The sequence below is a fragment of the Odontomachus brunneus genome, unplaced genomic scaffold (assembly GCF_010583005.1).
Source record: "Odontomachus brunneus isolate Ranch 3 - 2012 unplaced genomic scaffold, Obru_v1 Obru_scaffold_224, whole genome shotgun sequence".
NCBI classification, from domain to species: domain Eukaryota; kingdom Metazoa; phylum Arthropoda; class Insecta; order Hymenoptera; family Formicidae; genus Odontomachus; species Odontomachus brunneus.
Window position 1 is genome coordinate 440,512 of NW_022639674.1, and position 27,399 is coordinate 467,910.

The 27,399-nt window shown below is 38.5% G+C and overlaps 1 protein-coding gene across 3 annotated transcripts; it reads right to left on the reverse strand.

The window, feature by feature from the left end:
- Window positions 1-1,771: 1,771 nt before the first annotated feature.
- LOC116852432 (sex peptide receptor-like) lies at window positions 1,772-27,399 on the reverse strand. Of its 3 annotated transcripts, none has more exons than XM_032832800.1 (3): window positions 27,118-27,399; window positions 24,377-26,158; window positions 1,772-7,230 (listed from the first exon to the last, which is right to left on the reverse strand). In XM_032832800.1, the coding sequence occupies exons 2-3, from the start codon at window positions 25,410-25,412 to the stop codon at window positions 7,016-7,018; spliced, it is 1,251 nt and encodes a 416-aa protein (XP_032688691.1). In that variant the 5' UTR covers window positions 25,413-26,158; window positions 27,118-27,399; the 3' UTR covers window positions 1,772-7,015. The 3 variants fall into 3 exon arrangements, with proteins under 3 accessions (XP_032688691.1, XP_032688689.1, XP_032688692.1); XM_032832798.1 differs by having other exon boundaries at window positions 26,268-27,399; XM_032832801.1 differs by having other exon boundaries at window positions 1,772-6,872; window positions 6,981-7,230; window positions 24,377-27,399.

Below are 27,399 nucleotides of genomic sequence, written 5' to 3' on the forward strand. Positions count from 1 at the left end.
TATATATATATATATATATATATATATATATATATATATATATATATATATATATATATATATACACAGGGTATCTCACACTCTCCTCGAAGCATTTTTGTGGGGACGTAGAATGGGTTGATGTGAACATAAAAGTCCTATACCATTTTACGATATTCGCAATAATTATCGAGATATTAATTGTAGAAAATTTGTAAATGATCATGTAAAATATGGTAAATGAGTTATAATGGCGATGACTGTCGTCGTGTATTTATATTTTAGATCAAATTGAATAAAAAAGTCCTTTACCATTTTTCAAATAATCACATAGATTTTTAATTAAAGAAGATTATTGCACGATTTTGCGTGAAAATGCACTTATCTTCTTTATTTTATTAATAATTAAAAATTTATGTGATTATTTGCAAAATGGTAGAGGACTTTTTTATTCAATTTGACCTAAAGTATAAGTACACGACGGCAGTCGTCGCTATTATAACTCATTTACCATATCCTGCATGATCATTCACAAATTTTCTACAATTAATATCTCGATATTTATTGCGAATATCGCAAAACGGTATAGAACTTTTATGTTCACATCAACCCATTATACGTCCCCACAAAATTCCCGGAGGAGAGTGTGAGACACTCTGTATATATACATATATTTGAATTATTGTTTGCATTTAATTACGTTAAAAGCTAAAAAATTTCTCTTGGTACGTATCGACGCAACGAGCCAAGCAAATCGTAACAAACGCGGATTTAAAAATATGTCATCCATGAACCACGACACGTACTGCAATGACGGTTTAATTTACTCGAATATCGTTAACTAAATATTATATTTGGCAAAAACAACGTGTCGTTTTAAATGACTGGGTCAAACGTGGAAATTAAATGTCATTCGTATCTTGGTCGGAAGAATAACTGACAAGAGCGACGTTCGACTGTGTTTAAAATTTCTTGAATATATTATGAACAGTTTTATGCTGATATAATAACGTTGTTCCGTGAAAGGTAATGAAATGAGACGTACTTTTTCTCTTTCTTTTTTGCTCTCTTTCTCTCTCTTACATATACATACATGCTCGATATACGAATCGTCGCACACGTCGTTTTTAAGTGGCATTTGCAATTATTAATCAATTTAGACAGTAAGTTAAGTGTTAGAAGGAGGTAGCATCACGTTCCCCTGAAAATAATATTCTTTTATTAAAAATTCGATATGTCGTATAATTTTACAGGGAATATTGAGAATCAATAGTGAGAAATTAGATGCGTATGGTCGTAGCACGAGTGTAAGAATGTCAATTCTCGGTTTGCTCTTATTGCCGTGGCCGTGTTTATTTCGTATAGGGTATCTTGCTCGTAAACTTAAGTAATAACTTACAGCTACAGTAGTTGAACATTTATCACTTGCGTTATCTCTGCATATAACATAGAAATTGGCATATCCAAATAGAGAAACGACGCGTTAATGTATAACAGTAAAAATATTAATCTCTACAATTTGCATTAATTTTTCATAGAGATGAGATAAATGTCATGTTATCGTGACATCGATGATAATGTAACGTAATTCGATTAATGGAACGGAATAATAAATTTGATATTGCTGCGTTTGGTATAAAATAATTGTACACGCACATATACGCGCACACAGAAATGATCGTTTACGTTGAAAACGAAACATATATATATATATATATATATATATATATATATATATATATATATGTGTGTACATACATGTGTAAAAAGAGAAAGAGTATTACAGATTTAATAAAACAAATCCGCCCACACATTTTCTCTTTCAGTAAACATTTATAACGTTTGAAATAATTTGATATGACATTTAACAAGTTTCGCTTCGCGCTTTATACATTGAGGGGTCTCTCTCTCTCTTTCTTTTCTCGTCTGCTGAGTATATTTCTTTTTTTTTTAGCACAATATCAGCAGCCATCGCTTATTTATTTCCCTTTGTCCCACGTTTCCTTCGTTCTCGCGTTTACGTGCACTTTACACGGTACACTATCGCTTTCGAGAAACGCGAGACAAAAGACCGGCAAATCAACGTCTTTGAAAATGAGGAGCGCGCTTTGTTACCTCGGCGTCGTAAAAAGGCTTCATGAAACATGAATCCATCAATTGATCCCCATAATTGGCTTTCAACTTGACGCCTTTCTCTCGGGTACGAGACATTTCTTTTTCTTTTTCCCCTCCCCCTCTCTCTCTCTCTCTCTCTCTCTCTCTCTCGAATAAATGTGATATATTCGCAATTCGTAAACGATCCTCCAAAAACTTGTAATTTACGACACATCTCGCAAACACGAGAATCGTTTCGACGATTATCACATCTCACATCAGCTGTTATTGATTCCCATCGCGAAGGGACCAACGAACGACTTTGCTATCCGCTCTAAACAACACGTAACGTGAAATTCACAGGACAATATCCGGTGATTGACTTCTCTTTTTTTTCTTCCGGCGTAATAACGGCTAGCTTGTTGTTTCTTCTGCCTACGGTTCCGCTAATGAATCTCTTTCACGAAAAGGGGACATTACTTGCAGTGCTTGACATTATCTCTTATTACGAGATTACGCGGGGGATAATGTTCCGTTCCATTGCCGACGCGGAAAGGTCTTAACCTGACATATACGTCACCGCGTATTTTATCTCGACTAAAAAAGCACATTACCCGTATCGCAAGAAGATCCCGACTGCGCGAGTCATTTTGTTGCTTACAATAGATAGTTCCTTGATCGAGGTACTTAAACCACTGGGAGGTCAATTACGTCTATATTCTTTACGGTAAATTAGAATGCAAGGGAAATGGGGCGAAATTAGTTATATTTTTGCTTAGCCTAAGAATCGGATTTTGATTTGTTTTTTTTCTACGTCTTTTTTTCCCTCTTCTTCTTCCTTCTTTTCTGTTTTGTTTATCGTGAAATCAACTGCAATACTGACAGACATAATCTGAAAATCTGAAATAATGTACGCAAATGGAGACCAACGAGAGGCCACATTTATAAATTAGGAAATAAAATTAGAATATATACGTAATGGAAATATCGTGTCTCTCAATGACGGCCGGATATAAGCGAAGATAGTATAAAGAATTAACATTCGACAGTTGAAAAGCCCGCAGGAATAAAATCCGCGATAATTTATCGAGTTTTCCCACGGGACGCGCGCCCTCGCTCCACTCGAATGAATAAAAATATAATTTTCGTGGCGATTTTTAAGCGGCATTCACCTCGGTAGAGAAACAGAAAACAGAAAAGCAGAAGCCAATTCGCGTTGATGATCGCGAAGTGGTGGACAGTTTCTACTTTTTTAGTAGCGCGAATTCTGTTCAGGCTTCTGCTTTTCCGTTTTCTGCTTTTCCGCTAAGGTGTGAGTTCTCCCTTACACGTTCTGTGCCACTTACGTGCGAAATCGATTTTGTTCAAGATGACAGAAGGTCGACCGCAAATAAAAAATGACGAATCACGGCGATCCATTGTGCCGCGCACTAATTACGGCAATTTAATCACAAGACAGCTATTTAACATAAAATATTCTTTTTAACTTTTTGGAGCCATTTCATTTCTCGGTGAAATATTTTCAAATTTGATATATCGGAAATATCAGGATCACTGATTACGAATTTCAGGTTAAAAAGTTAAAATTTGAAATGGCGGGTTCAACATAACAAGCATAAGTTTGTAAAAGTTAGCAATCTCGCTTTTAGCATAATCAGAAATAACGACATTTCCTTCATATGAAAAAAAGATATTTACGTTCTCTTGACAGGAATCTTGTAGCAAACATATTATCAATATTTCAGCTTATTATACAAAATTCTTTTCTGGAAATTTTGAAAAAATATGTAAAATACATTGTTAATTGTCCTAAATAAACTGTTAATATTTCGATGCGTCGATTCCTAATAATTAGCCCTAAAATGATTTTTGTTTGAAAAAGTACATTTTTCACTTTTTTTATTCGCTTATAACAATTTAACAATTAAATGTTCAAATTATTTTCTACTTATTTTTAGACCTTTACGTTCATGTGAGTGTATAGTAATAATATAGTCGATTATGTTTGCTGATAAGTTAATTAAAATCACTAAAAATGAAGAAAAGATAGATACACGGAAATAATTTTATGATAAAACGTGCTAATGGATTTTGTAATCGAAGAATAGATTGACATTCTACAGTAATTCATTTTCAATTTCATATGTGCTACTTTATATTTCAAGACCTAAAATATATTTCCAGAACTAACATACTTGCTATGTTTTTAGTGAAATTCACTAAACTTTCGTTCCTTAACAAAATAGAGCTTACTGGCAGTCTGTTTTTGAAACAATAAAAACATAGCGAAATTGAAAAGAATTTATATATGAGAAAGCTATAATATTCTCTCTGCGTGCGAGATGTTAACGTTCCATTATGGCTTAAAGAGTTAAGCGAGCTCTAATTTATCGCGGCGACACGACCCGTGGATCTTTATTTCGCGTGTAATCCGTTTTCGCTGAACTTTCGCGAGGATCGATGGGGGCATCGAGCATGGCCCCTCAATAAATGCGAGCGCGAGTCGCAAACGCGACAATTGGATTAACGGATCCGTGAGTGGCGCGGGCGTGCGCTTGGAATCGAGAACAGACCGATACTTTGTTCCCTTTTCCATTTGTTCTTCGACGGTCGTTTAATATTTCGGCGAATGTTAATTGTGCGCCGCGACTCGAGAGGCTCGCTTTACGAGATTTAACTGAACGAGCCGATTCGTTGCCGGTTAAAAAGAATTCCTGATTGGAATGCGTTCGACGATTTCAAAGGGACTCGTAAACGCGTTGTCGACGGTGAGATGCGAATACTTTTTTAATTATAAGAGAATCTCGCGGGGGAAACAGTTTGCGGAACGGGTTTGGCATTATTTTCTTGCCCTTTACCCCCTTTTTTTGGAAAACGAAACACAAGTTGCGAATGAGAAATTTGCATTTACCTCGAGTAAAGGAGAAAAGAGTTGCGAGAGACGAGATTTTTTAATATTCAACTGCATGAATGTGAATCGTAATCGCAATACTGGCCTTTTATGTAACATCCTACATCTTGCATTGCATCGATAATTATGTTAATCATTACGTACGCTTTTATCTCGTCTCGCTGCACTCACGTATAATTCCGCAACAAAGTCGTCTATCTGCGACTCGGTAAAAACACGATGCCAACTTTCGTATTATTCCATACGTAATTAGAGGGAGTATTTAATTATTTTACCTCCTGAGTACACCCGATGCAATATTTCGATCCGCGTGTAAAGTTAACTTGTTACTTACGTTTATTATTCCGCGTACAGTTCGCAATTCGTAATGGATATTTTTAATAAAATCCGACGGGAACATTATATCTCTTTCTCCTATGGTAATTAAAACTTTTTAAATAAAAATATAGCTTGTCTTAAACACACACATTGTGCCTCCAAAAATAATCATTTCCACCAATATATTCATTGTTTCTGATTCGGCGGTATTCCATAAGAATTGTATATATTTTATTACTTCTTACATGTTAGAAAGAGAATTTCACACGGTAGTTAAAGTATATCAAAATAAAAATTTCTAATAAGCTCTTAAGAAGCGAATTGCCTTGTAAATAACAGGAAAAAAAAGTTATAATTGAGTCATAATTGATTTTCCCATTGCATATCGTCCGTTTTCATTACTGCAGGATTAATAAATATTTAACTAAAGATAAACGAATAAGAATCTCGGAATCGTACGATTTGCATTGTAATACCTAGAAAATATAATCTTATATTCTTAGCAGAAATATAATCTTATATTCTTAGCAGAAATATAATCTTATATTCTTAGCAGATATTCTGTTACATATCACCCGAAGAAAACTCCTCTAAAATCGAAAGGAAAATATTCTAATACTCAAAGAAAAAAAACTTTAGCTGTAAGGTGTTTTTTCCTGTAATTCCATATTCTAAACGAAAATTTTTACCGAAAGAATATTCTTCTTCTATTGAAATGAGTTATCGAAAATTTACTAGATATTATTCTGACTTTTTCCCTTTTGTATCAAGAGGAATATGTTTACTTGAAGCAGAGTGTCTTGTTACTAGAGAAAATTTCTATTAGAAACAAGAATCATATACGGAGAGAATATTATAGTTTCTTTTCATGTAAATTGTTTTCTGAAAATATAGCACATTTTTTCATAGCACATTTCCGTAGCACATATGAGACGAAACTATTTCTGGCCACAAAATTCTAGAGTAATTTTTACTATAAAATCTTCCGCGTGTACTATAGATAAAAGAGGAACTTCAAAAATATTGCGCTTAGAACATTTTCCTTTTGACTTTGGAAAAATCTCTTGAGGCCATACATAGGACAATATCCATTAGGAATAAGGTTATATCTTTTTTGAGTGAAAATCGCGAATCTGACAATGACAAGAATTTGTGACGTTTTCATTCACGTTTACTTATCGCGAAAATGTGTCTATCATCTGTCATCAGTATATGGATCACGTTCGTGGACAAATGCGACATCGTTGTGCATATTTTCGGGTTCGACGATGCCTGCATACGCAGTTGTTGATTGATCGTGGGTAGGTTTAATAAGTAGCGTGCAAAATTAAAAGTACTGCTGGGGAAACAGTCGATCAACTGAAGCAAACATTTGTGACGCACTCAGAGCATGAAGTGCCCTCGAGCGTCCTCGTCGGGAACACACGCCCATCACAGCCTGGACGTTATAAAGTTCGCAATGACGCAATTAGTAGACGGTGGCAGTAGCGAGTAAACAAATTTCACCTCTTTTTCTTCGTTGTTCGCGTGCGAAACCGGCGTCCAACGAATGGCCGGAGGCGGTAAAGAGCTGAGGAGAAACGGAATCAATCCTAGGAGACATCTTTTCAATTCGCGAACCAGCGCGAATACGCGTATTGGGTAAAAGAGAGGCAATCAGTGCCAGCGCTCTTCTTACAGCGGATAGCAAAGGGCTCGTCGGTTTCTTCGACGCTAGACCTGGGTGACCTGGGTCATCGTGTGATTGGTCCCGGTGTTTCCGTTATTCTCCATCGGCTGATGCGGCACCGGCATCCATCTGCCGATTAGTTGCCACAGTCGGTTACAAAACAGCTGGTTGAACGTCGTCCGGAATTGTCGACTCATGGCGCAGTACAGGATGAAATTGATGGCCGAGTTTATGAGCGTCAGGATATCTATCACGTCTCCTGTTAGCAGAGGGTAAAAGAGGATTAACACGATTAACGAAAGTTCCTAGATTAAGGCCAAGTCCCACAACATCCGTTTTAATTACTGGTTAAGTCCCAATAGTGATTGATTAATTTTGATTAACTCTTCTTAATGTCCCAAATGGAATTAATCAAGTCCAATGGAATTGGACTAGCCAGTTAAGTTAACCGAAGGTTGTGGAACTGAGCCTAAGGGCGAGTTACATCTCTGAGGAATTTTGTCGTCAAAACTCCGAGACGCTCGAATGAAATGTTCAGTTCATTTTCACGATGAAATCTCGCACGTGAACAGGTTCCGCTTTTCGATTAAGGGGCAGAATCGCCGCAAACATTTCTGAGACTTTTCTCTTTCGTCTGAAAGCCCGTAGCAATAAATTTCGAAGGGAGAACAAAGGTATGAGACTTGAATATGAAATCGAAGTTGAATAAAAAGTCTTTTTCTATAATTTACAGCGCGCAGCTTTTCTTTTGTCCCTCTATGCGCAAAATGTCTCATTCGCGCGTGTTTCTCGTAGGTAGTTCTTTTTGTTATATAACTGTAGACTGCTGGTGGCGATTTTAGACTTCTGCTAACATCTACAGCGCCACTAGTATTTTCATCACTGTTGTGCTCATTTGAATTTGTCTAGTTCGTAATCATGAATTGTAATATTATTGAAACATACGAAAAATGTACTTTTTAATACTATTTATCATTGGAGGGGTTTTTAAAATTATCATAAAGATATTTTGCAACTCATTTATAAAGTCTTGCAAACATCAGACTATTTCGTTTGCGATTAATGGATTTTGGAAATCTACATGCAATGATAAAAGAATTAGCTATTTGGATAATATTTCGTATAATATTATATAACATCATTCGATATGTGACATAATAATAATGTCATTCGTATGATATTATTATACAATATCGTATGTAATATTATGTCATGTAAAATAGATATATTTCTCTAAAATAGTTGACTCTTTCATCATTATGTAAGTATTGGCATTATGAATGGCAGGCAAAATAGTCTGATGTTTATGAAACTTTTTTATAAATGAGAGTTGCAGAATATTTTCATGATGATTTAAAAAAGTTTTTCAGCGATAAATAATGCTGAAAAGTTTATTTCTCATGATATTGTAACTCGTGATCGCGAATGAAATAATTCTAAAATATATAAGATAGGAATAAAAGTATTATGATATTTTAGACAATACTTATGTTACTTTTGTACTGGCGGCGTTGTAAATTGGCAGACGTTTTACTGTGGGGGAAGATAAGCGGCTAGAAGTTCATGGTTATGCAGTCAAAGAGTAGTTCTTTCTTGTTCTTGTTCTTTCTTGTTTTTGTTCTTTCTTGCTCTATTCTCCCCGCCCTTATTTGCATATAATATTAAAAAATATGAAAGAAGCCTCGACCTATTTGATCGCCCAATAATTTTGCCTCGGCGACGTGACGTGGAAAAATTAGAAATCGACGGCAAGGAATCTTGATTTTGGCACGAAAACGATTGGACGACGGGCGCTCTCTCGTATGAGGAAATAGGAGGCACTTTCACTACCTTTGCTTCTCCCTCCCCGCCTTCTCTACCCGTTCCTGCGACGTGCGGAATGTCGTAAATACAGTGACGTATTTTATAACATTTGATACGTGAGGCTTGCACCACGACGGGATACATTCCTGGCACGTTTCCGAGATTGAACGGAAGTTTTCACGTGCCGTTCCGAATTCTCCCGCCAGGCGCGGTGAAACGTGCAAATTTCGGACATGCAATTTGTCGTTGAACTATGATACTCTTATGATGAATTTGTCCCGAACTCGCGCTGGATATTTCGCAGTGTTTCGTAATATTCCGCGCTGCGCGCGACACTTCAAACGCCTTTCTCCCCTTTTACTCTTTCTCTTTTTCCTGTTTTCCCTAAGCATTATTTTATGCGCGCACACACATCGCGCGAATTTTAATCGTTCGCATTATAATAATGCGCGACGTATTTTACCGTGAATATTACGTCGGAGAGGACATGAATATCCGATGCGCGACAATTAAATCTTGATTTTCAAGTCAACGGCGGCGGCTTTGTGCGCTCCGGTTTAAATATGATTCAATTTTTCGTGTTATGCACGTGACTCGTCATCACTCTGGAGTGTCGGCGGTCTCTTGTAGCTCTCGCAACGCGGCTTAATGTTAAAACTATCGCGTCCGCGACGCAATCATATGAATTGAAAGAGATCACTGGTTCAACCACCATTCCGCCGTTTTCATTCGATTCGCCGACCTTTTCGAATTTCGCTCGCGAAATTCGTGCGCTGCATCGCGGGCCACTATTGAAAGAGACAACGAATATGGATGGCGTGCGTGAGAAGGGGGAAATTTTTTTCGTGTCCTATCCGCGCGCTTCCGAAGCGTGCTTGCAAAGTGAATCAGCATTGCCTGTCGTCGAATCAATAGAACTTGAGAGATAGGACCTACAGATGCGATCCAATTTTCGTAACAGCGCCAAAGTCGTTTCTGCGTAACGCTGTTTTACTTTTTTGTGACGTAGTATACAACGTTTTGTAGTACACAACGACCGCGTTATATACGCGACATTCCCTTCTCCTCTTCCTCCCTCTCACCCCTCGAGCAAATCGACCGTTTGTCTCAGCGAGCGAGAAACTCTCCCCTGAAACCTGACAGGGTTGCAATGGACCTTGCGCCCCCACAGCAGAACGCGTGCGACGTATTTCTCTCTCTTTTCCTCCTCGATCATCCCCTCATCATCCCCTTTCCTGTTACTGCGTTTAATGTTGCGTCTACTAATGCTATATTGCTTTAACATCGCGTGTAAATTTTGCTTTGTGGTTTAGTTTAATTAGTTTTTGTTGCATTACTCCGAATGACCAATGAAAATTAATATTAGTTCTAACTAGTCAGTACTTCTAGATACACTTGTCTCGATGCAGCCTGGGTAGATTATTTTGTTTCTTGGTAATTAATTCTGTTTCATTCTACTTGATACGCGTATAACACATTTGTCTTATTTCTCTCAAATCTTTTTTGAAGTGATGTAACTACGCACTTTCTTCAGTAATCTTGAATAGAGACGTTTCTCATAAAATCGCAATGATTAATTCGTAACTACTAGCGTTTCAACACTTACTAGTACATATGTAGACTACCGCATTAATTATAATATTACTAAGTAGTTGTAATGATTTTGTAAATCCTAAGAGGAAACTTCCCTACAGGAAAAATATACTCTACTCTTCTCTCTTTCTTCGCCGATCATTTCTCTCTCGGGCTTTTCCGCGTCGAGTTTTGTGCAAATAATTAGACAGTAATCCGCTTCATGCAATTTGAACGGGCGCGTGGTCGCATGTTTCCTTGGATAATTACAGGAAAATATGTCGTTCGCCTGGATGCGTTTCGCCTGGAGACTTTTAGTCGCCAAGTTCTGCGCGATTATCGAGAAATAACGAAGAGCCTTTCACGATAGCTTAACTTTGACTTTGGGTGAATGCTAAAGTATGTCGGGCTCTCGGTGCGAAACTACAGCGAGCTTTCGTGCTAATTACCACTCGTGTCGAGTGGTAATTCACGGAGCGACGTTACGTGTCGCAAAAAGCGGGGGTTGTGATCTGTAAGTTTCCAGTTGTACACGTAAACGACGGGTAATTTGTTTGCGGCTTGCTGTCGCGTCGGAACTGTTGCGGGAGGGCCTGCGGAAGACGGTCGCGATATGTCAGAGAACTATAGCGATTTTAGAATTGCGATAATAATTAGAATTTGTAAGCCGCTTGCTTGTATTGTACTCGATTTGGACCGTTTGTTACCACGCTGCAATCAAGCGGTGCTATTCTACCATTATGCACACAACTCGACTCTAGGTTAGTGTTTACATTGCAAAAAGCCGCTGTTATTGCAGTATAATGAGAGAGCCGTTGAGAGAGTTCGGGAGTGACCGAGAGAAAGAGAGAGAGAGACACGAATGGGATGAAAGCTACTTTAATACAAATGGGCGTCAAATAAGACCTCGCGATGTCAGTACACTCTTTGTCGTTCTATTTGGTGCCGCGTGATAAGTGCGGGGTATCCTAGTATCGAACGTTAAATAAATACTCCGGAGAGCTCTCGCAGCGAAACTCGGTAACATCGCCGTTGTTTTCAGAAGTGTGAAAATAGGAGGAAATAGGATGGTGAATACCCGCGCCGAGTCTTCAAGTGCACGTGTCGGTGTCACGTATCTATTTTACGATCTTAAGGGGATCTGTCACTTTAAACAGAAACAGTCGACCTTTCGCAACCTTCCTCTTTTATCGTATCTCGATGGTAACATACTTGATCGTTTGAGGCAGGTTTATGAGAGCCCATGTAAGTTGATTCACATTGCGAGTATAATTTTTGTTATTGCTTTATTCAGGAAGTTTTTGCTATTACTTTTCTGTTTACCAAATATTTTCAGTCACTATTCTTTGAAGAACTTTCTCAATAGCAACAGCCAAAAATAGAATCTTATTCTTGGCAGAATTCTCTCATGTACGACCTTAAAAGAATTCTTTTAAATCCAAGAGGGAGATATTCTAACACCCAAAAAAAGAATTCTAAGAAGTTGAAAGATTACCTGTAATCTCGTATTCTAAGTGAAAACTCTTACGAAAACTCTCATTCTTCCTCTAATGAAGTGAACTATTAATCGGAAATCTATTAAATATTATTCTAACCTTTTTCCTTTTTAATGAATAGAAATACTTGAAGCAGAATGCCCTTTTACTAGAAGAAATTTCTATTGCTAAGAGCAAGATTTATATTTGTAGATGAACAAAATTCCACTAACTTTAAGATTATTGTATTTAGAATATTTTCTTTTTAATTTTAGGGAGAATTCTCTTGAGATCATACACGGAAAAGAAATCTGATTGATTTAATCGAACGAATTATAAACGACTCAGAATTTCGATTAAAGTTACCAGAATTCGGTTCAAGTTAATCAGAATCTTGTTAACTTGAATAGAAATCTGGTAACTTTAATCGGAATTCTGTTTCATTCATATTTCACCAGACATCTAATAAAATTTTCTTTGTATGTTTTCTTTGTATAAGAAGATTCCGTTATAAAGAGGTTATATTTTTTGGGATAAAATGTTAAAGTAGGAGCTTCTTTGAAAGCATAAAAATTAGAATCGTAACGATAAATTTTGAGTCTTATAATTTATAAGAGTTAATAAAATTATTGATAAACTATGTGAATAATGGAGCGCAGCTATGACGCTATCTCAAAATACGTGCAGCCAATGTTTCATGCTAAAAGCCAAAGATTATTTTCACTGATGACGCTATTTGTGTTCTCTTTCCTTTATCTTAAAATGACAAATGTCTTCTCTCTGTGTTTACTCTTCGAAGAATCTAGAATATTTAAATCGTCTATTCTTTGCGAGGCTCCGTCTTTTAATTAAAATTCCCCGAGGAAAGAGTAATGGCATAAATAAACTAATTACCGATCAAGAAACATCGTCAAACAGCAGCGATATCGTGTTTTATGCATACACATAATTAGACGACTCCGTGAGCTTTTAATGAGATTGTGTGGCACTTTCGAGAAAACCACGACGCTCCGTGGCGCATCCTCGTCGAGTTCCGACGTTCTTACGATTTCAAACGATTGTTCTTGTACGTAAAGGAAGAAAGACGAGCACTCCGTGCTCGTGCTTCCTCTCAATGGGATTCGCGAAACGCTCAGCAAGCGCGTTTCAAGTGATCCTCAATCAGCGCCGGTGTAAGTCGTAAGAACAAAGGCCGGAGCGAGGAGCAGGACCGATGAAGGTCCCAATTCGCGATCTTTATCGTTAAACCTATCAGTTTGCAGTCCCCGTGATCAGCGAAAACAGTCTTCCCCGGATCGTTCCAAACAACTGGACTGGAAAGATAAATCGCTCGTTCCTTCCTTCGCGCGTGCGTTTCCGCATCTTCGTAAAGTTCAATTCGGTGTCACGATAGTTTGACGTAGAAAGCGAGACATCGAGCGTGGAAATCCGGTATATCTATAGCTGGCTTTGCGTTGTAGCCGTTTGTTAAATGTTTCCGCGTGGACGATCGTATGGGTGTATGCGCGCGTACGTTGCGTTTTACTTGAATTTATCGTCCGTTCACCTGCGGCACTTCGTAATTCGCCGTTATAATTTACGGAATGTAGGAAGGTTGTCGACGTCGGAGCCAGTAGTAACGCAGCTTTTTCTTCCCGACGGAATCCCCCGTCGAGCTCGTAAGAGAGAAACGGGTCGCTCGTTCAAACTTTCTCGTGTTGTTTAGCGCGCGATATACCATAAGAGACACTGACAAATAATCCAATTAGGAAGGTCCTCAGGGATCTTTCAAAATATCATACGATCGGCTTGCGCGAGATCAATCGGAGGACGTCTTTCACAGTCGGCAATGTTTCTCGCCGATAGTCAGTTGTTATTAAATCGTGAAACAGGAGAATAATATCCGACATTCGAAACGTTCCATAAATCTGGCCACACACATTTTCTGTAATAATAACCGTAAGACATAACGTAAGAATTGACTAATCATGTTGAGAATCGTCGAATCGTAAGGTCGCCATTTTGATGAATACTCGATCGTAATTGGTCAATTCTTACGTTACTGTTATATCATTTTGTGTGTGAAGGCCCTTAGAGTTTGACGTTATGCGGGACAAATGACAAGTAACACGGACGGGAGTTCGTGCATAATATACGAGCATATTATGTGAGCTGACACAAAGTAAGAATTCACATCTCAGTCTATTTCTAGAACCAACATATTTTCCTTTCTGTATTTTCCCGGCACGCGATCCATGATCTGTTTTCTCTCCTCCTTTCCTCCATTTCTGGAGAAAGATATCGGGACATTCCATTTCGGTCAAAGCGTTCACAGCAGTAAAGTGGCCGTAAAATTAGTGCTGCTACGTTACGTATACACAAAACGCGCCAACTTCCGTGGAGCTATCCATATTTCAATGCTGTTGCCGCCTAGAAAGCAAATTACATGCACGTTATTAGCCAACTTGAGAAGTCTTTTTTTACGGCTCGAGTTTCTTACGCGAAGGCGACGAAGAACAAATGCGCATAACTTTTATAATCTCAAATTTAAGAACGGCTCGGTAACATCTGTGGAAAATCGATATTTCTTCGGTCTTCTATGCACTAAATTTACGACGCGGAGAAGTCGAGCCGTTTTAGACATTTTTTGGCGTGTAAGACATTCGGCTTTCTATTTCATACCGTCCAAAAGTAAATAATGCTTGGAACAGAAAAAGAGGGAGAGAGAAGGGGGGGGGAGAGGGAGGGAAGGAGAGAGAGAGAATTATTAAAAATTCCAAGGGTAAATTCTTTCAGATATTGAAAGACGTCTCACGACGAAGTAACGTCATCTCATCGTACGTATTTGTGCGTGATTGTAAATGTATCGTGTGTTACATCGTATCCACTATTCTTTGACGTTACACGATCGTCTTACCTTCCAACAAAAGATAAAGGATCGAGTTTAGCGAGCTATGAAGAGGATGGATTAAATTGTTTCATGTACCGTGTAAGCCAAGTACATCGTCGGGTATAAATATACCTGGCGTGTATATACAGAAACTTAAACGCTAGCGTGCACATATTTTCGAGCGGGGGGTGTCCAAGGGAAAAAAGCTACCTGCATCGTATTACCGACTTTTACGACGCAATTTGTACTCGTAATTTCGTTAGCTGTTTATTGGCGAGCATGGGGTCAAGAAGAGATGAACGGAGTTATTATTCATGAGTTATGCTCTTTTTTATGTCTATCCTTTATGCGCAATGTCGTATTCATTATTCCCACTAGCGTGAGAGATAATGCGCGATGTAATATCGCGTTTATGTCAGTCGGGGTTGTCGCGGAATCAGTAGACTCCTTGTCGCTGTATAACATACCCTGTCCGTTATCACGCGTTGCGTCAAAATACGCGTGACTCTCGTACGCCCGTTACCGCGCCCATTATAAATTAAGGATTATTGTAAATTAAGGACATGTAATATATCTCTACGTGCGGAAGAACAAAATTTCTTTCAAATTCGTTCAACTGAGTGAGAACTAGGCGAAAAACTCGTTGGCGAGAAATGATTTTTCTGTTACTGTGAAAACATTCGTCTGAACATTTGGTTACATTAAAACTCGGTCGAGATAACTGAGAGCAATTGGCGTTAAGTAGAAACCTCCTACAATATCAGAGTACCAGCTCTTTTCCTTCAGTTTACATAGTCAAGAGAAGGGGACTTGGTTTACAATTACATTCCTTAACCACACACACACACATTGCTCGTTTCTACATATCTAGTTACTAATATCCCTATAGTTACCCTATAGTAATTCCCGCTCTCTAATTGACTTTGCGATATCATCCTCGTTATCTAAATGCTCTTGTAATCTCCTTTCATAATCTTCTTCATTTTCACCTAACCTTTATACTACCTACACCTTTTCCCTATCTATTATGTCTAATTACTTTCCTATTTCACTCAACGCGAGTACTATATTGTGTTCTCGTACAATATTCCAAATTCTGTTCTTCCCTTCAGCTGTACATTCTTTTCTCTTTTTCTTTCCTCTTTCTAGCCGATCTCTCTTTTCACCGCTCTCCTTTTATTTTATCTTCACCATCTTTTCCCTTAATTTTCTTCCATATCTTGTTAATTTTATTATTCCACTCTATATTTTCTATTAACTCCTAATAAAGTGATTCCTCTGTCTTTTTCTTCACTTCTTATATGTCTTCTTCAGCTTACATCGCTAAAAAGGAGTTTTCCATAGCTTAAAATCTTTCTCTTATTTTTTGCACTTTAATTCTTATTTCCACAGCACTTGTCCCACCAGTGTCATCCTTCCGTATGCCTTTACATACCTATGCATTCATTCCTACACCATTCCCCTATTTGACCTCTCATATTTAACTCAATATACTAAAATTATTCCAAACTCACGCATTACGTTAATCAAGTATTTATATATGCCATTCAACCAAGCCCTTCAGAAACTTCTTACAGAAATCTTTCTGTCCTCACAGCCGTATTTTTCATCTGGTCCTCAATAGAAAATTTAGTTACACTAGTGAAGTTGTTTTTCTTTGTAATACATCTAGTATAATATTCTATATCCCAAAAAAGAATATTATAATCTTATTCTTTTAGCGGATATCTTCTTATATATGGTCTTAAAGATTCCTATAAAATTAAGAGAAAAATATTCTAAAACTCTAATGAAGAAACTTTAGTTGCACATGAAAAAAACAATTTCGTTAGTGGAACTAAATTTTCTGTTATCTGGAAACTAGATGGAGGAAACTCGGTTGCAGCAGTAGAAAGATTCCTGTGGAAGGTTTTTGCTCAGCGCCAATTGCTTTTAGTTATCTCGACTGAGATTTAACGCAGCTGAATGTTCAGACGAATGTTTTTGGCTACAGTAAAAGACATTATTTCTCGTCAACGATTTTTTGTCTGATTTTCATTACACGTTACACGAACTGAAAATTTGTTTCATGCAAGATACTCATTTCTGCAATCCTATATTCTAAGCAAAAATTCTTATTGAAAGAGTATTTCTCTCCTATTGAAGTAAACTATTTGTATATAATTGGAAATATATTACTCTATTTTTTTTTAATCGAAAGAAATATGTTTACTTAAAGCGAAATGTGCTATTATTAAGAGAAATTTCAATTAAGACTTGTACTATAGAAAAAAGGCGAAATTTTTTTAACTTTAAGAATATTGTGCTTAGAATACTTTCTTTTTGGTTTTAGAAGTATCCTCTTGAGGCTATATACGTTACATTCGACCCTAAAATATCTCTATTGTTTTTTATGTTAAAGAAAAATGTGTGAAGAATAAATTGCGCAGTTGGGAAGGATAAACATTGTGGTCAGCCAACACTTCCAATCACAATTTATTTCTTATACATGTTCCTTTAATAAAAAAAAAAAAACATCATAGATATTTTAGAATCTAACTCGCTTCTTGTATAAGAGGATTCTGCTAAAAGTAACATTATATTCTTTTTAGATATATATTCTTAATCTAAGGATATATAATACAGGGTGGTTATAAAGTTACTTCTTTACTTTGAAATTCCGTAACTATGAAATTGCTCGTCCGATTCCAATAAGATTTATCATGGATATTCAAGGCATAATAAGTTTTGTTGGAAATTATAAAAAAGAATTTTTGAGAACTTTCAAAAAACGACATTTTTTAGCTATAATTATAATTTCTTATTTGGTTTTTATAAAAATTTTTGTTTTCCTTTAATTTTTTTAGGAAATAAAGGATTAACAATTAAAGGATTCGATTAGAGAAGCTGTTCGCGGGATAACACCTAAAATGCTCGAAGACGCCGTTTACAATTTGATTTCACGCCTATAGGAAATCGAAGAGAATAATGGACAGCACATTGAACAATTACATTGAAATCACTTTTACATCGTAAAATATTTATTTGTTAATCTTTTATTTCATCAAAAAAATTAAAGAAAAACAAAAATTTGTATAAAAGTCAAATAAGAAATTATAATTATAGCTAAAAAATGTTGTTTTTCGAAAGTTCTCAAAAATTCTTTTTTATAATTTCCAACAAAACTTATTAGTGCCCTGAATATCCACGATAAATCTTATTGGAATCAGACGAGCAATTTCATAGTTATGGAATTTTAAAGTAGGAAAGTAACTTTATAACCACCCTGTATATAAAATAATATCTATAATAATTTAAGTCATTCCACTGGAAATTAAAAATTATTTGTGCAGAAGATGTGTCATCGCCGCGTCACGAATTATTAAATATCGAGCCGTTATCCATTTTCTTAATTTTAGTTTGTTTTCATCATCCCGCGTTATGTCACAAAACTCTGTATTCCTGTCCGCACCAAACTCATTTCGAAATAATGCTATTAATAAATCGTATTAATCGGGCGCTCCCGCAATTTTAAAAACGGTCGTGCAAGTTGCGATGTGTATCCGACGTCATTTCGCATATCACACATACGACCGTAGATCGGCGAAATAGTTGTCACTCGTTGTTGTTACTGCGCTGACGTCCTTAAATTATGAACTTTGTTGACACAAAGTGCAGTCCGGGGAATTAAAGGGCCACATCGCCGCGCTGTTATCGGGTGCGAAACGTGAACCGCCCGTAATATCGCGTTAATAGAGTTAAAGATATCATTCGAAACGTAGTACCGTACAATGTGCTTTATATGGCACACGCTTGCTTGAGTTATGAGTGGAAGAAAGTTAACGGCGCCGATATCATAAACGTTCCCGTCGGCAGCGTGAATTATGTCGACAAGTTGTTATTGCGCGTTCGTCATAGCACGTTCACACATCGCGGGTGAAATTTGTTGACGGACGGCTTCGAAGATGCCACGTGGCGCAGAGGCTTACGCATTTCTTTTTTTTTTTTTTTATTTTTCACTTATAGGTATTGTTGTTGCGTAACGTTGCGTGAACCGCTACGTTTTACGTTCGGAATTTTACTCTCGCTCGTTCGCATCACGTCGCATCGCATCGCATCACATCGCATTGCATCGCTCGCTGTCGTTCGCGCTCTATTTTGCCCGTCAAGTAGCTTATTTATACAGTGCCTTTTTATTTCCGCGTGTGTGTTCTGGCGCCTGTCCAGAATAATCCTTTGAAATGTGTATAAGAACGCGTGGCATTAAGATTACTCGCGGAGTTTTCGGCAGTAAGGCAATGTACGTAAATAACCACCGTGTATAGTACAAATTTTCCTCTTTCGCGAAGACATGTGTGTACACATGTCACTCCCACAAAGATACTCGTTTGCGATACGGTGGAACGTGATGTGAAATTTTCACACGTCTCAGGACTCTTTCTGACGTCGGTCACGTATCGAAATTCGACCATCGACAGAATCTAATATTACGCACAAAGCATATTCTATTTGCGCTAATGAACTGACGAATGGAATATTTTTGTGCTCATTGAATTACGAAGGCGGCATGTTCGCAAAAATCAGCATGGAATTAGTTTCAGGAAACTTGGTATTGCTACTGTGAATATATACAAAAGTTTAATTACTCTTATGCAAAAATGGTTACGCGTAACTTTGGCGATCTCACGCGGGAATGATGAATCGCATAAACAGACAGATCAATCCAATTACTTTCTCTTTTAAATTGCTTCTTTTTTGAAATATACATTCAGACTGCATGTCGTGATGATGGTAAAAGAAAGGTAAATATCCCAGTTATTGGCCAAGTAATCTCACTGTGAAAATAAGTAAATTAATAATATACGTGTTGAGTTAATTAATGAATATATATATATATATATATATATATATATATATATATATATACACATATAAATAATGAATTTTTATATATAAAAACTCATGATATATAAAATCTCTTTTTATATATAAAAATTTATATATATAAAACTTACAGTAAGAACTCATGTTTAAGATAAATATTGACTCGTATATATTAATTCTGATTTATTAAAAAAGTGGATGCAAATGTCACCAATTGGAATATTCACTATGCGCAAATTACACGAGCGACTTCTTCAAGTAACATCTTTCAATTTTCACGCTAAACATTTCGAATTTTCTGCAATCCACGGTCGATGAACGAATGCATAACTCATGCATAAAAACATCAATGGTAAATCTGACGACTAATGCAATTATTGACTGATGATTAATTAATGTAATCGTGATATTTACGTAACATTTACAAGCTTTCGCCTTGTTGAAATAAAAATTTATATTTCCTACAAAGTCCCGTATTTAAATTAGAGGAGTAGGGTGTATACCGTACGGCGCATGTGGTATATCGACATGTTGAATACGCGATGCTGATGGCCTTTACTTTCGCAATATACATTTGTATACGACTACAATATCGGTGGAAGTACACGTGTTAATCAGAATACACCAATCGGAGATAGAATACAAATGTAACCAGATTACTGTTACTCGACGCTAGTCGCATATCGAAAACCCGGGCGTACACAGGTGAATCCACGTAGAAATATACGTAAAATCGTCTGTCATTCGCAGGACTCACAGAAATTTGGGAAGCATGACATTTTTTGGACGTTTAGACATTTTTTTTTTATTGTGAAATGTTTGAAAATTCCCGTGGGATTTTACATTTCACGAAATCCAGTTATTTACATTATGGAATTCTTGATTTTCCGAGTGTTCCCCCCGATCAATTTTTCAGTCGTGAATAATATTGTTTCATAAGACTAATCACATTTTCCATTTAGGCAATCACGGCTTATATATAAAAACGATAAATTTCTCGTTATAAGTAGACCTGTTAAGTCAAATTGATGAAGATTTACGTTTCTGTCATCTCGTCAGATGTCATTTACTCCACAAACCCCCAATTTATTTGTTATCAACGCAGTTAAGTGAGAAAGAAGCTCGTCAGTGAAGAATATTCATGAGGCGCGCCTCTTGATCCTCCTTGCATTCATGAAACTTCAAATTTAAAAAAAAATATCAGTTCCTCTCCCCCTCTCTCTCTCTATACACACACACACACACACACACACACACACACACACACACACACACACACACACACATCATATCATATCTTATTTGCATAACTATTTTACAAAAGTATAAATGCGTAATTAGATCACCGAGATCGAAAAGACGACTTGTAACACAATGACCTGAAAAATGAGTTGTCGTAATTTCTTTCAGAACATGACGTTTTTCCTATGAAAAGTATGTCGTTTCTTGAAATAACTTACAAGATTTTATTTAATACGCGACGGCAAATCGGTGGCAGATCTGAACTTTCTTTTGCGTGATTTTAGTTTATCAAACAGCTTGAGATGTGTTCGTGAATCGTTGATATATACTGCTTTTCGTTTCGGTTCTTTTTTCCCATGACGTCGCAATTTATCGTCGAACACAATAATTTCACTTCCGCCGCGTCACAAGGAGCGAAACGAAGGTAAATTTGAAGATTCCATTTTCTCTGACTTTCTCTCTCTCTCTCTCTCTCTCTCTCTCTCTCTCTCTCTCTCTCTCTTTCCCGGTTTCTTGATGAAAAATCTCTCATAGACGGCTTCCCAGGTTAACCCGATACTTTCAAACGGTGTACACTTTCAAATGCTCCACCGGTTAATGAGGAAGGGTACGTCAATGATTCATCGTTTTCCGCGCGCACGCTCGTTTTGCGAAATGTCGTCCTAACGATTATATGTGACGGTAAGATTGCGTGAAATAAAAACTTTGCTATAAAAACTATACGTCCGATTGTTGTTTTTCGCGTAACGAGTGATCTGCTTGTGATGAGAACTTTTTACGGTTCAACCCGAGTTGAAATTTCAGTCGTACTTTCGAGCTGAGTTTTCTTTTAACATCTGTTGTAACATCTGATTTAACATCTAAGTTCTGAAAGTATAAAGTGTATCTAAGTTCAATGTGTATACTCAGAAAATAATAAAATATTTTATTTTCAATAATAAATATAATCTTATGTATACTCTTAGAGGATATCCTATCTCCTCTATAGACCTCAAGAAGATTTTTCTAAAATCAAAAGGAAGATATTCCAAGCACAATATTCTTAACGTTAGAGAAATTTAGTCTTTTATCTAAACGTATAAATCTTGTTCTTAATAGAAATTTCTTCTAGTAAAAGGATGTGCTCTGCTTCAAGTAAACATATTCCATTCCAAAAGGGAAGTTTGAGATTACAGGAAATAGCACTTTGCAATTAGAGTTTTGAATATTGGAATATCTTCTTTTTAATCTCAAGAGAAATTCTCTTGAAGTCATGTATAAGGCAAAGAATCATACCTTTATGAGTGTATACAAACTAAAGACTTACTTGGCGCCTTTAAATGGCAGGACAAAATGCCACTTGTAGGTTTTAAAGAGGATCTCTTGACAAAGTTAATAAGTATTGAATAGAGTCAGTAAAAGATTTTGACATAGATTTTAAGGTCTCAAGATGAGCGTGGAATTAAGTTAAATGGAATTGAATTCGTTATTGAGCTCGAGAGAGAAAGTAGGACCCAAATTTCGACTCAAGAAGTTTTATATGAACGTGTTATCGCAAATATCGGGAGCGCCGCGGCGTACACTGAGAGAAGAATTTAATAAATATTATCAAAATTTAGTTACTATTACTAAATGGTAGACGTAAATATAGCGGGCCAAAGCTATGGCAATACTTATTAATTAATTTAGTTCTGTAAAATAAATTATTTATTTGATAGAAGTAAAATTTATTTGCTTCCAGAATATATTTGGTAAATAAAACTTATTGAATAGTTGAGCAAAATAAGCGATTTTGTAATAGTTACAAAATGTTTGGTAGGTTCAACCAACCATCTGTAATAATAGATATTGAAACGATGTAATAGCTGCAAATGAATGAATTTTTCGTTGTGCTGCAACAAAACATACTTATACTGGTAACAAAATAGAACTCGTACCTACTGAATATTTTATTACATGGGATATAAGAATTTCATAACAATTATCAAATATCTGTTCATAACTATATTTCATATTAAATATTTAATATTAAGTAACTATTACTAAATTATTTAATTGATGTTACTGTGAATGCAATTACGTCATACTCCCGATCTATTAAATATTTGGTAATTATTATCATATTTAGTATTAGTTACTAAGGATTCAACGAATTTCTGTAACTAAATGCAGTTTGTTATAGTTACCAGTCTTTTCTCTCAGTGTATGTATCTATCTACAACGCGCGTACAAATTCTCGAAATAGAATTCGAAATCTCATAGACGAATCCGCTAGATTTGCAGCGAGAGTGTTCGAGATCGCAGAGATCCACGTGTCGATTCTCGCCACTGTGACAAGAACTGTAGTCTGAAATCGGATCATTCCTTTGTCTCCGAATCACGTACTGAAATTTGAGCGTCGGCGTCAATTTATGCCGGCTCAATTGCTCGTCCCAGCTCCTGTTTTAGCAACAAGAGCGACCGCATTTTTTCTCATCGTGTACTTTTAACAGGGTTTTATTGGTACTAATGATCGTGTGCGCGCGATTATTACGTCGTTATACGCAAATATTATCAGCGCTATTAACGATGATCGTGAAATAAGAGATTCACACATAGTGTGAGTCAAAGATCGATCGGGCGGACGTCGTTTAGTACTTATTAATACACACCTATGAATGCACTTAGAAATCCTGAAATTGATTTCCTTTGTCAATTCGTGCAGTTTGATAGCATCGTTTGTGTTTGTCTCCACGTGTAAAATCCGCTCTGACATATCTCGGTGATATCGTCGCCAGTTCGTCATTCGCAAGTTTTCCAGATTTCTAAGAAAGATTCGAACTAAAGAAGTTTTTGTTCGAGAACCTGCCGCGGGTCTCGCCTTTTATGGAAATATATTGAAACGAGGAGATAACGTTTTCTTTATAAGATTTAACTGAGCGATTTTTTATTTTCTTTTTTTGCACGGTAGTATGCCTCATGGAATCCATCTCTATGGCTCTTTATTTCTTCAGTCGCGATTAAATTTTTATTAACGCGCTCGTTAATTATAGGGAAACCGTACGATGATGCTCTCCGTGCGATATAATCGTACTTGCTACTAATCGCTTTGCGAGGAACTCGCGACGGAATAAAAAAAAAAGAAAAAGGGAGGGAAAGAGCGTGGGACGGGATACAGAAATATTTAATTAGCATATGATTTTCGCGTGCAAATACGCGATGAAAGCGCGCAAAATCTGACGATGAATAATATAAATGAAGAGGAAGATTAACCAAATATATCTACAAAGAATACAATCGTAAAAAAATCACATATTCATAAAGAATTTTAAATATTCCCGGTCCGGGACATGCTGCGGCTGAATGTTACACGCGTAATTAAATATCAATACATATCCAACCAGAAATATATGTGGATAAAAGCCGAATGAATAACGTGAAATATGCTGATAAAAAATCCGAATGTTCGGCAATTATTCCACTCGAAAGCGATCGTGAGCAGCGGGATGTCGCGTTTCCACTTTGGAAATTGAGATGCTCAACGAGAGCTTGGATTATCTGGCCGAACGAGCACATACACGCAGATATGTTTGCGCTCGAATAGCAACGCGCGTGAGACTTACCCAGCATGACGTAGCACGTTTTAAAGAAACTTGTGCCCAGAATAACGCTGAGCAGTCCCAGTATGCCCTGCGGGAATTCCGTGATGAGGAACAATGCGAGCACCGCGAGTAGCATCTTAGTGGTCCTGTCAGTCTGCTTCTCTTTATCGGCGCCTTTCCGCCTCTTCTTGCACGGCTTCTCGCAGGCGGCGTCTTTGCCGTTGCTCATCTTGATCTTAGTATTCTTCGGAATGAGCTTTTTCCTGCGTCTCTTCGCCTCCACAAGCACCCGTATCAGCTTGAAGCTAAGCACGGTGAGCGCCAAGCAAGGTATCAGCTTGATTACCACACTGTAGATCCAAAAGTTCATTTTCTTCAGCGCCGCATGCATTCTCGCGGTCTCCGTGAGCTTGACGAAGTACAACGTGGTGTTGGTCGCGCCCTCGAGCGAGACAGTGCCGTTGAGCCTGGTCAGGTTCACGCTCATGCCTTGCTCGTCCAACACCTCCACGTGCGGTCTCACCTCGGTGGTGACGTACAGCGGCACGCACAGTATCGGACAGAACATGTAGGCGCCGATGATCGTGAGCACGGTGCGGGTGTAGCTGCACCACTCGCGGCTCTTCTGCGGATACGCGACCGCGATGTATCGCCAGATCGCCAACATCACTGTTAGGCAGATCGAGATTGTGTGGCACACTTGACCGAAGTTCGAGTGGAACAACACGAAGACGCCCCAACCGTAGGTGAAGGTGTCTCTGCGGGAACGCTGGTAGAGGTACATGTGGATCGCGTACGGTATATACTCGATCATCACGAGCAAGTCGGCCACCGCGAGCCCGGTCAGGATCATATTGGTGGGTGAATGCATCTCGCGGCGGGTCAGCACGGCAATGTTAAGCACGTTGGCGATCGAGCCGAATATGCACACCTGCAGGCTCGCCCAGCCGTGCACCTGAGCGTAGCTGTTGTGGAAAGACTCGAGTTTCGCGCCGCACGTGTAGTCCCCGTTCTCCGCCGACGTGAGATTGTCGTTTGACTCATGACTGGAATTCATCTTCGCGCAGGGTGATCCCCGGGTGGCGATCGCAACGCACGTGCAAGGCTAGTCGTTAGGGGGCACGGTTAACGAACTTTTTCTTCCTCGCGCGTTTTGCAGCTCCGCTGTTTCCCTTCGATCGAGTTGTCACTATCGTCCACGCGACAGATGCGTTTGCGGCTCACGTGTGTCATGAAGAACGTGGCACGAGTAAGTTGAGGGCTCGGGATCTTGTTTTTGTCGTGGCCGGGCTCTAATAGAGAATAATGATCTACTCTAATCACGTTATCACATGAAATTACATCAATGACAGACATACTACGACACTATCACCCACGGCAGCTGATGTTCTCTAAGTGACGACATCCGCTGGCCGCCTGATCGAACGTATGACTAAAAGTTATCGCGCTGCCAGATTAACAGCAAGTTATATCGGATTAATTTTATACAACTTTCAATATCTTCGACTTAGTGTCGTCAATGACAGTTATCTCGGGTGCACGAGCAATGTCAGGAAAAGAGTGTCCTCTATAGATAGATATATACTTGGCACATTTCACTATAAGCGGGAAGACCCTCATATCTTTGATGACAGAACAGCCTGGTTATTCGCGTGTATCCGTTTATCATCTGGTGTGCGCGTTGTGTGATTTCGTTAAAATACACTTTACAGTTTCAGCTGAGCATGCACAGCCGGTAGGGAAAAGTTGTCGTTTGCCGGTTCAGCGCCGAGGAAACGTGATAATTCTTCTGAGTTCTTTGAACTGGAAATTACGCGATAACTTTGAGATGCTTTGCTCTCGCCCACGTGGAGAGTGAGAAAGAAAGAGAGAGAAAAAAGAGAAGGGAGGGAAGGGAACAAAGTTACCGTACGTTTGAAGTATCTTCGTCGATCCAATGCGGGCAATCATAACCGCGTATACTTTCAATGAAAGTTTTACATTGTCAAAGGGGCAACGCGATGCCGCGAATGAAATATTTTGCGCGCGTATTGTTCAAGTGCGACTCGTCGTTCCGAAGCGCGGCGCACAGCGTGAACGTGTACTTGGCTCAACATTCGCGAAGTATGTTACGCAAAGCTTACGCTTGGACAGTTGACACGTACTGGGAACCAATGTCGCGCGGAAAGAAAGGTTTGGATCCCCTTCTTTCCTCACCGCGAAGTTTGCGCTCTTATCTTCCGCAAGTGCAAAGAACACCTCAGTGTGTCCTCCTCCAACAACAGTCCCAGATCACGAAGACACCTTAAGGTTGCGTTGCTGCGAGTTGGTAGACGGCAAGACACGCTCGAATCAGTCTGTCTTTCTCAAAGCGGCCGCGACGCGCGCGATTTCGCACGAACTCGCGAAATCGCGGTTGTTCGCGCGAGTCATGTGACACGTGCGGCCAGTGACACGTGCCACTGGTGGTAGGGACCTTGCGGTTTCTGATCGTGTACGTCGCACCCCGCGGTGATACGGTGGATTCACAAGCACGATGTGGAAACACTTTCCTACGTACAGCGTAATGCGCGTTCGAGCACGAATCGAGCATTATCGTCAATCTGCTACGAAGTGCACAAATGTCCGCTTGCGATTTTCCACTTCTCCCGTTGCTGCCATCAGCTTCGAGTTATTGTTCCCTCCGATTGATCAATCAACGAGCTCTCTCTCTCTCTCTCTCTCTCTCTCTCACTCCCTCCCTCCCTTTTCTTCTCTGTTTTGTTTGACCGCGTGAATGCTACCGGCTGAAATTACATTCGATGAACCGTTAATTCGCGATCGGCCAATTCGCTCGCGTTCATCTCGACTGTTCCAGATCGTCTCTACGCCGATCTCCCTCACGATTTTCTCGCTTCGCCCGCGAACAGCATGACTGTTTGGCAACGTTAACGGCGAAGGTGGTGTCGATAATATCAGCGGCGGTGGCGACGGTGGTGGTGGTGGTGGCGGTGGTGGTGGCGGTGGTGGTGGCGGTGGTGCGAATGCGATGCACAACACGCGATCTCGCAGAGACGTCGACGTGG

Bases quoted from the DNA above. Each gene is read 5' to 3' on its own strand.
- LOC116852432 (XM_032832800.1), bottom strand. From the start codon at position 25,412: ATGAATTCCAGTCATGAGTCAAACGACAATCTCACGTCGGCGGAGAAC. The intron at 7,231-24,376 runs GTAAGTCTCACG...CTCTGCTAACAG, and splicing joins AACGTGCTACGTCATGCTGG to GAGACGTGATAGATATCCTG.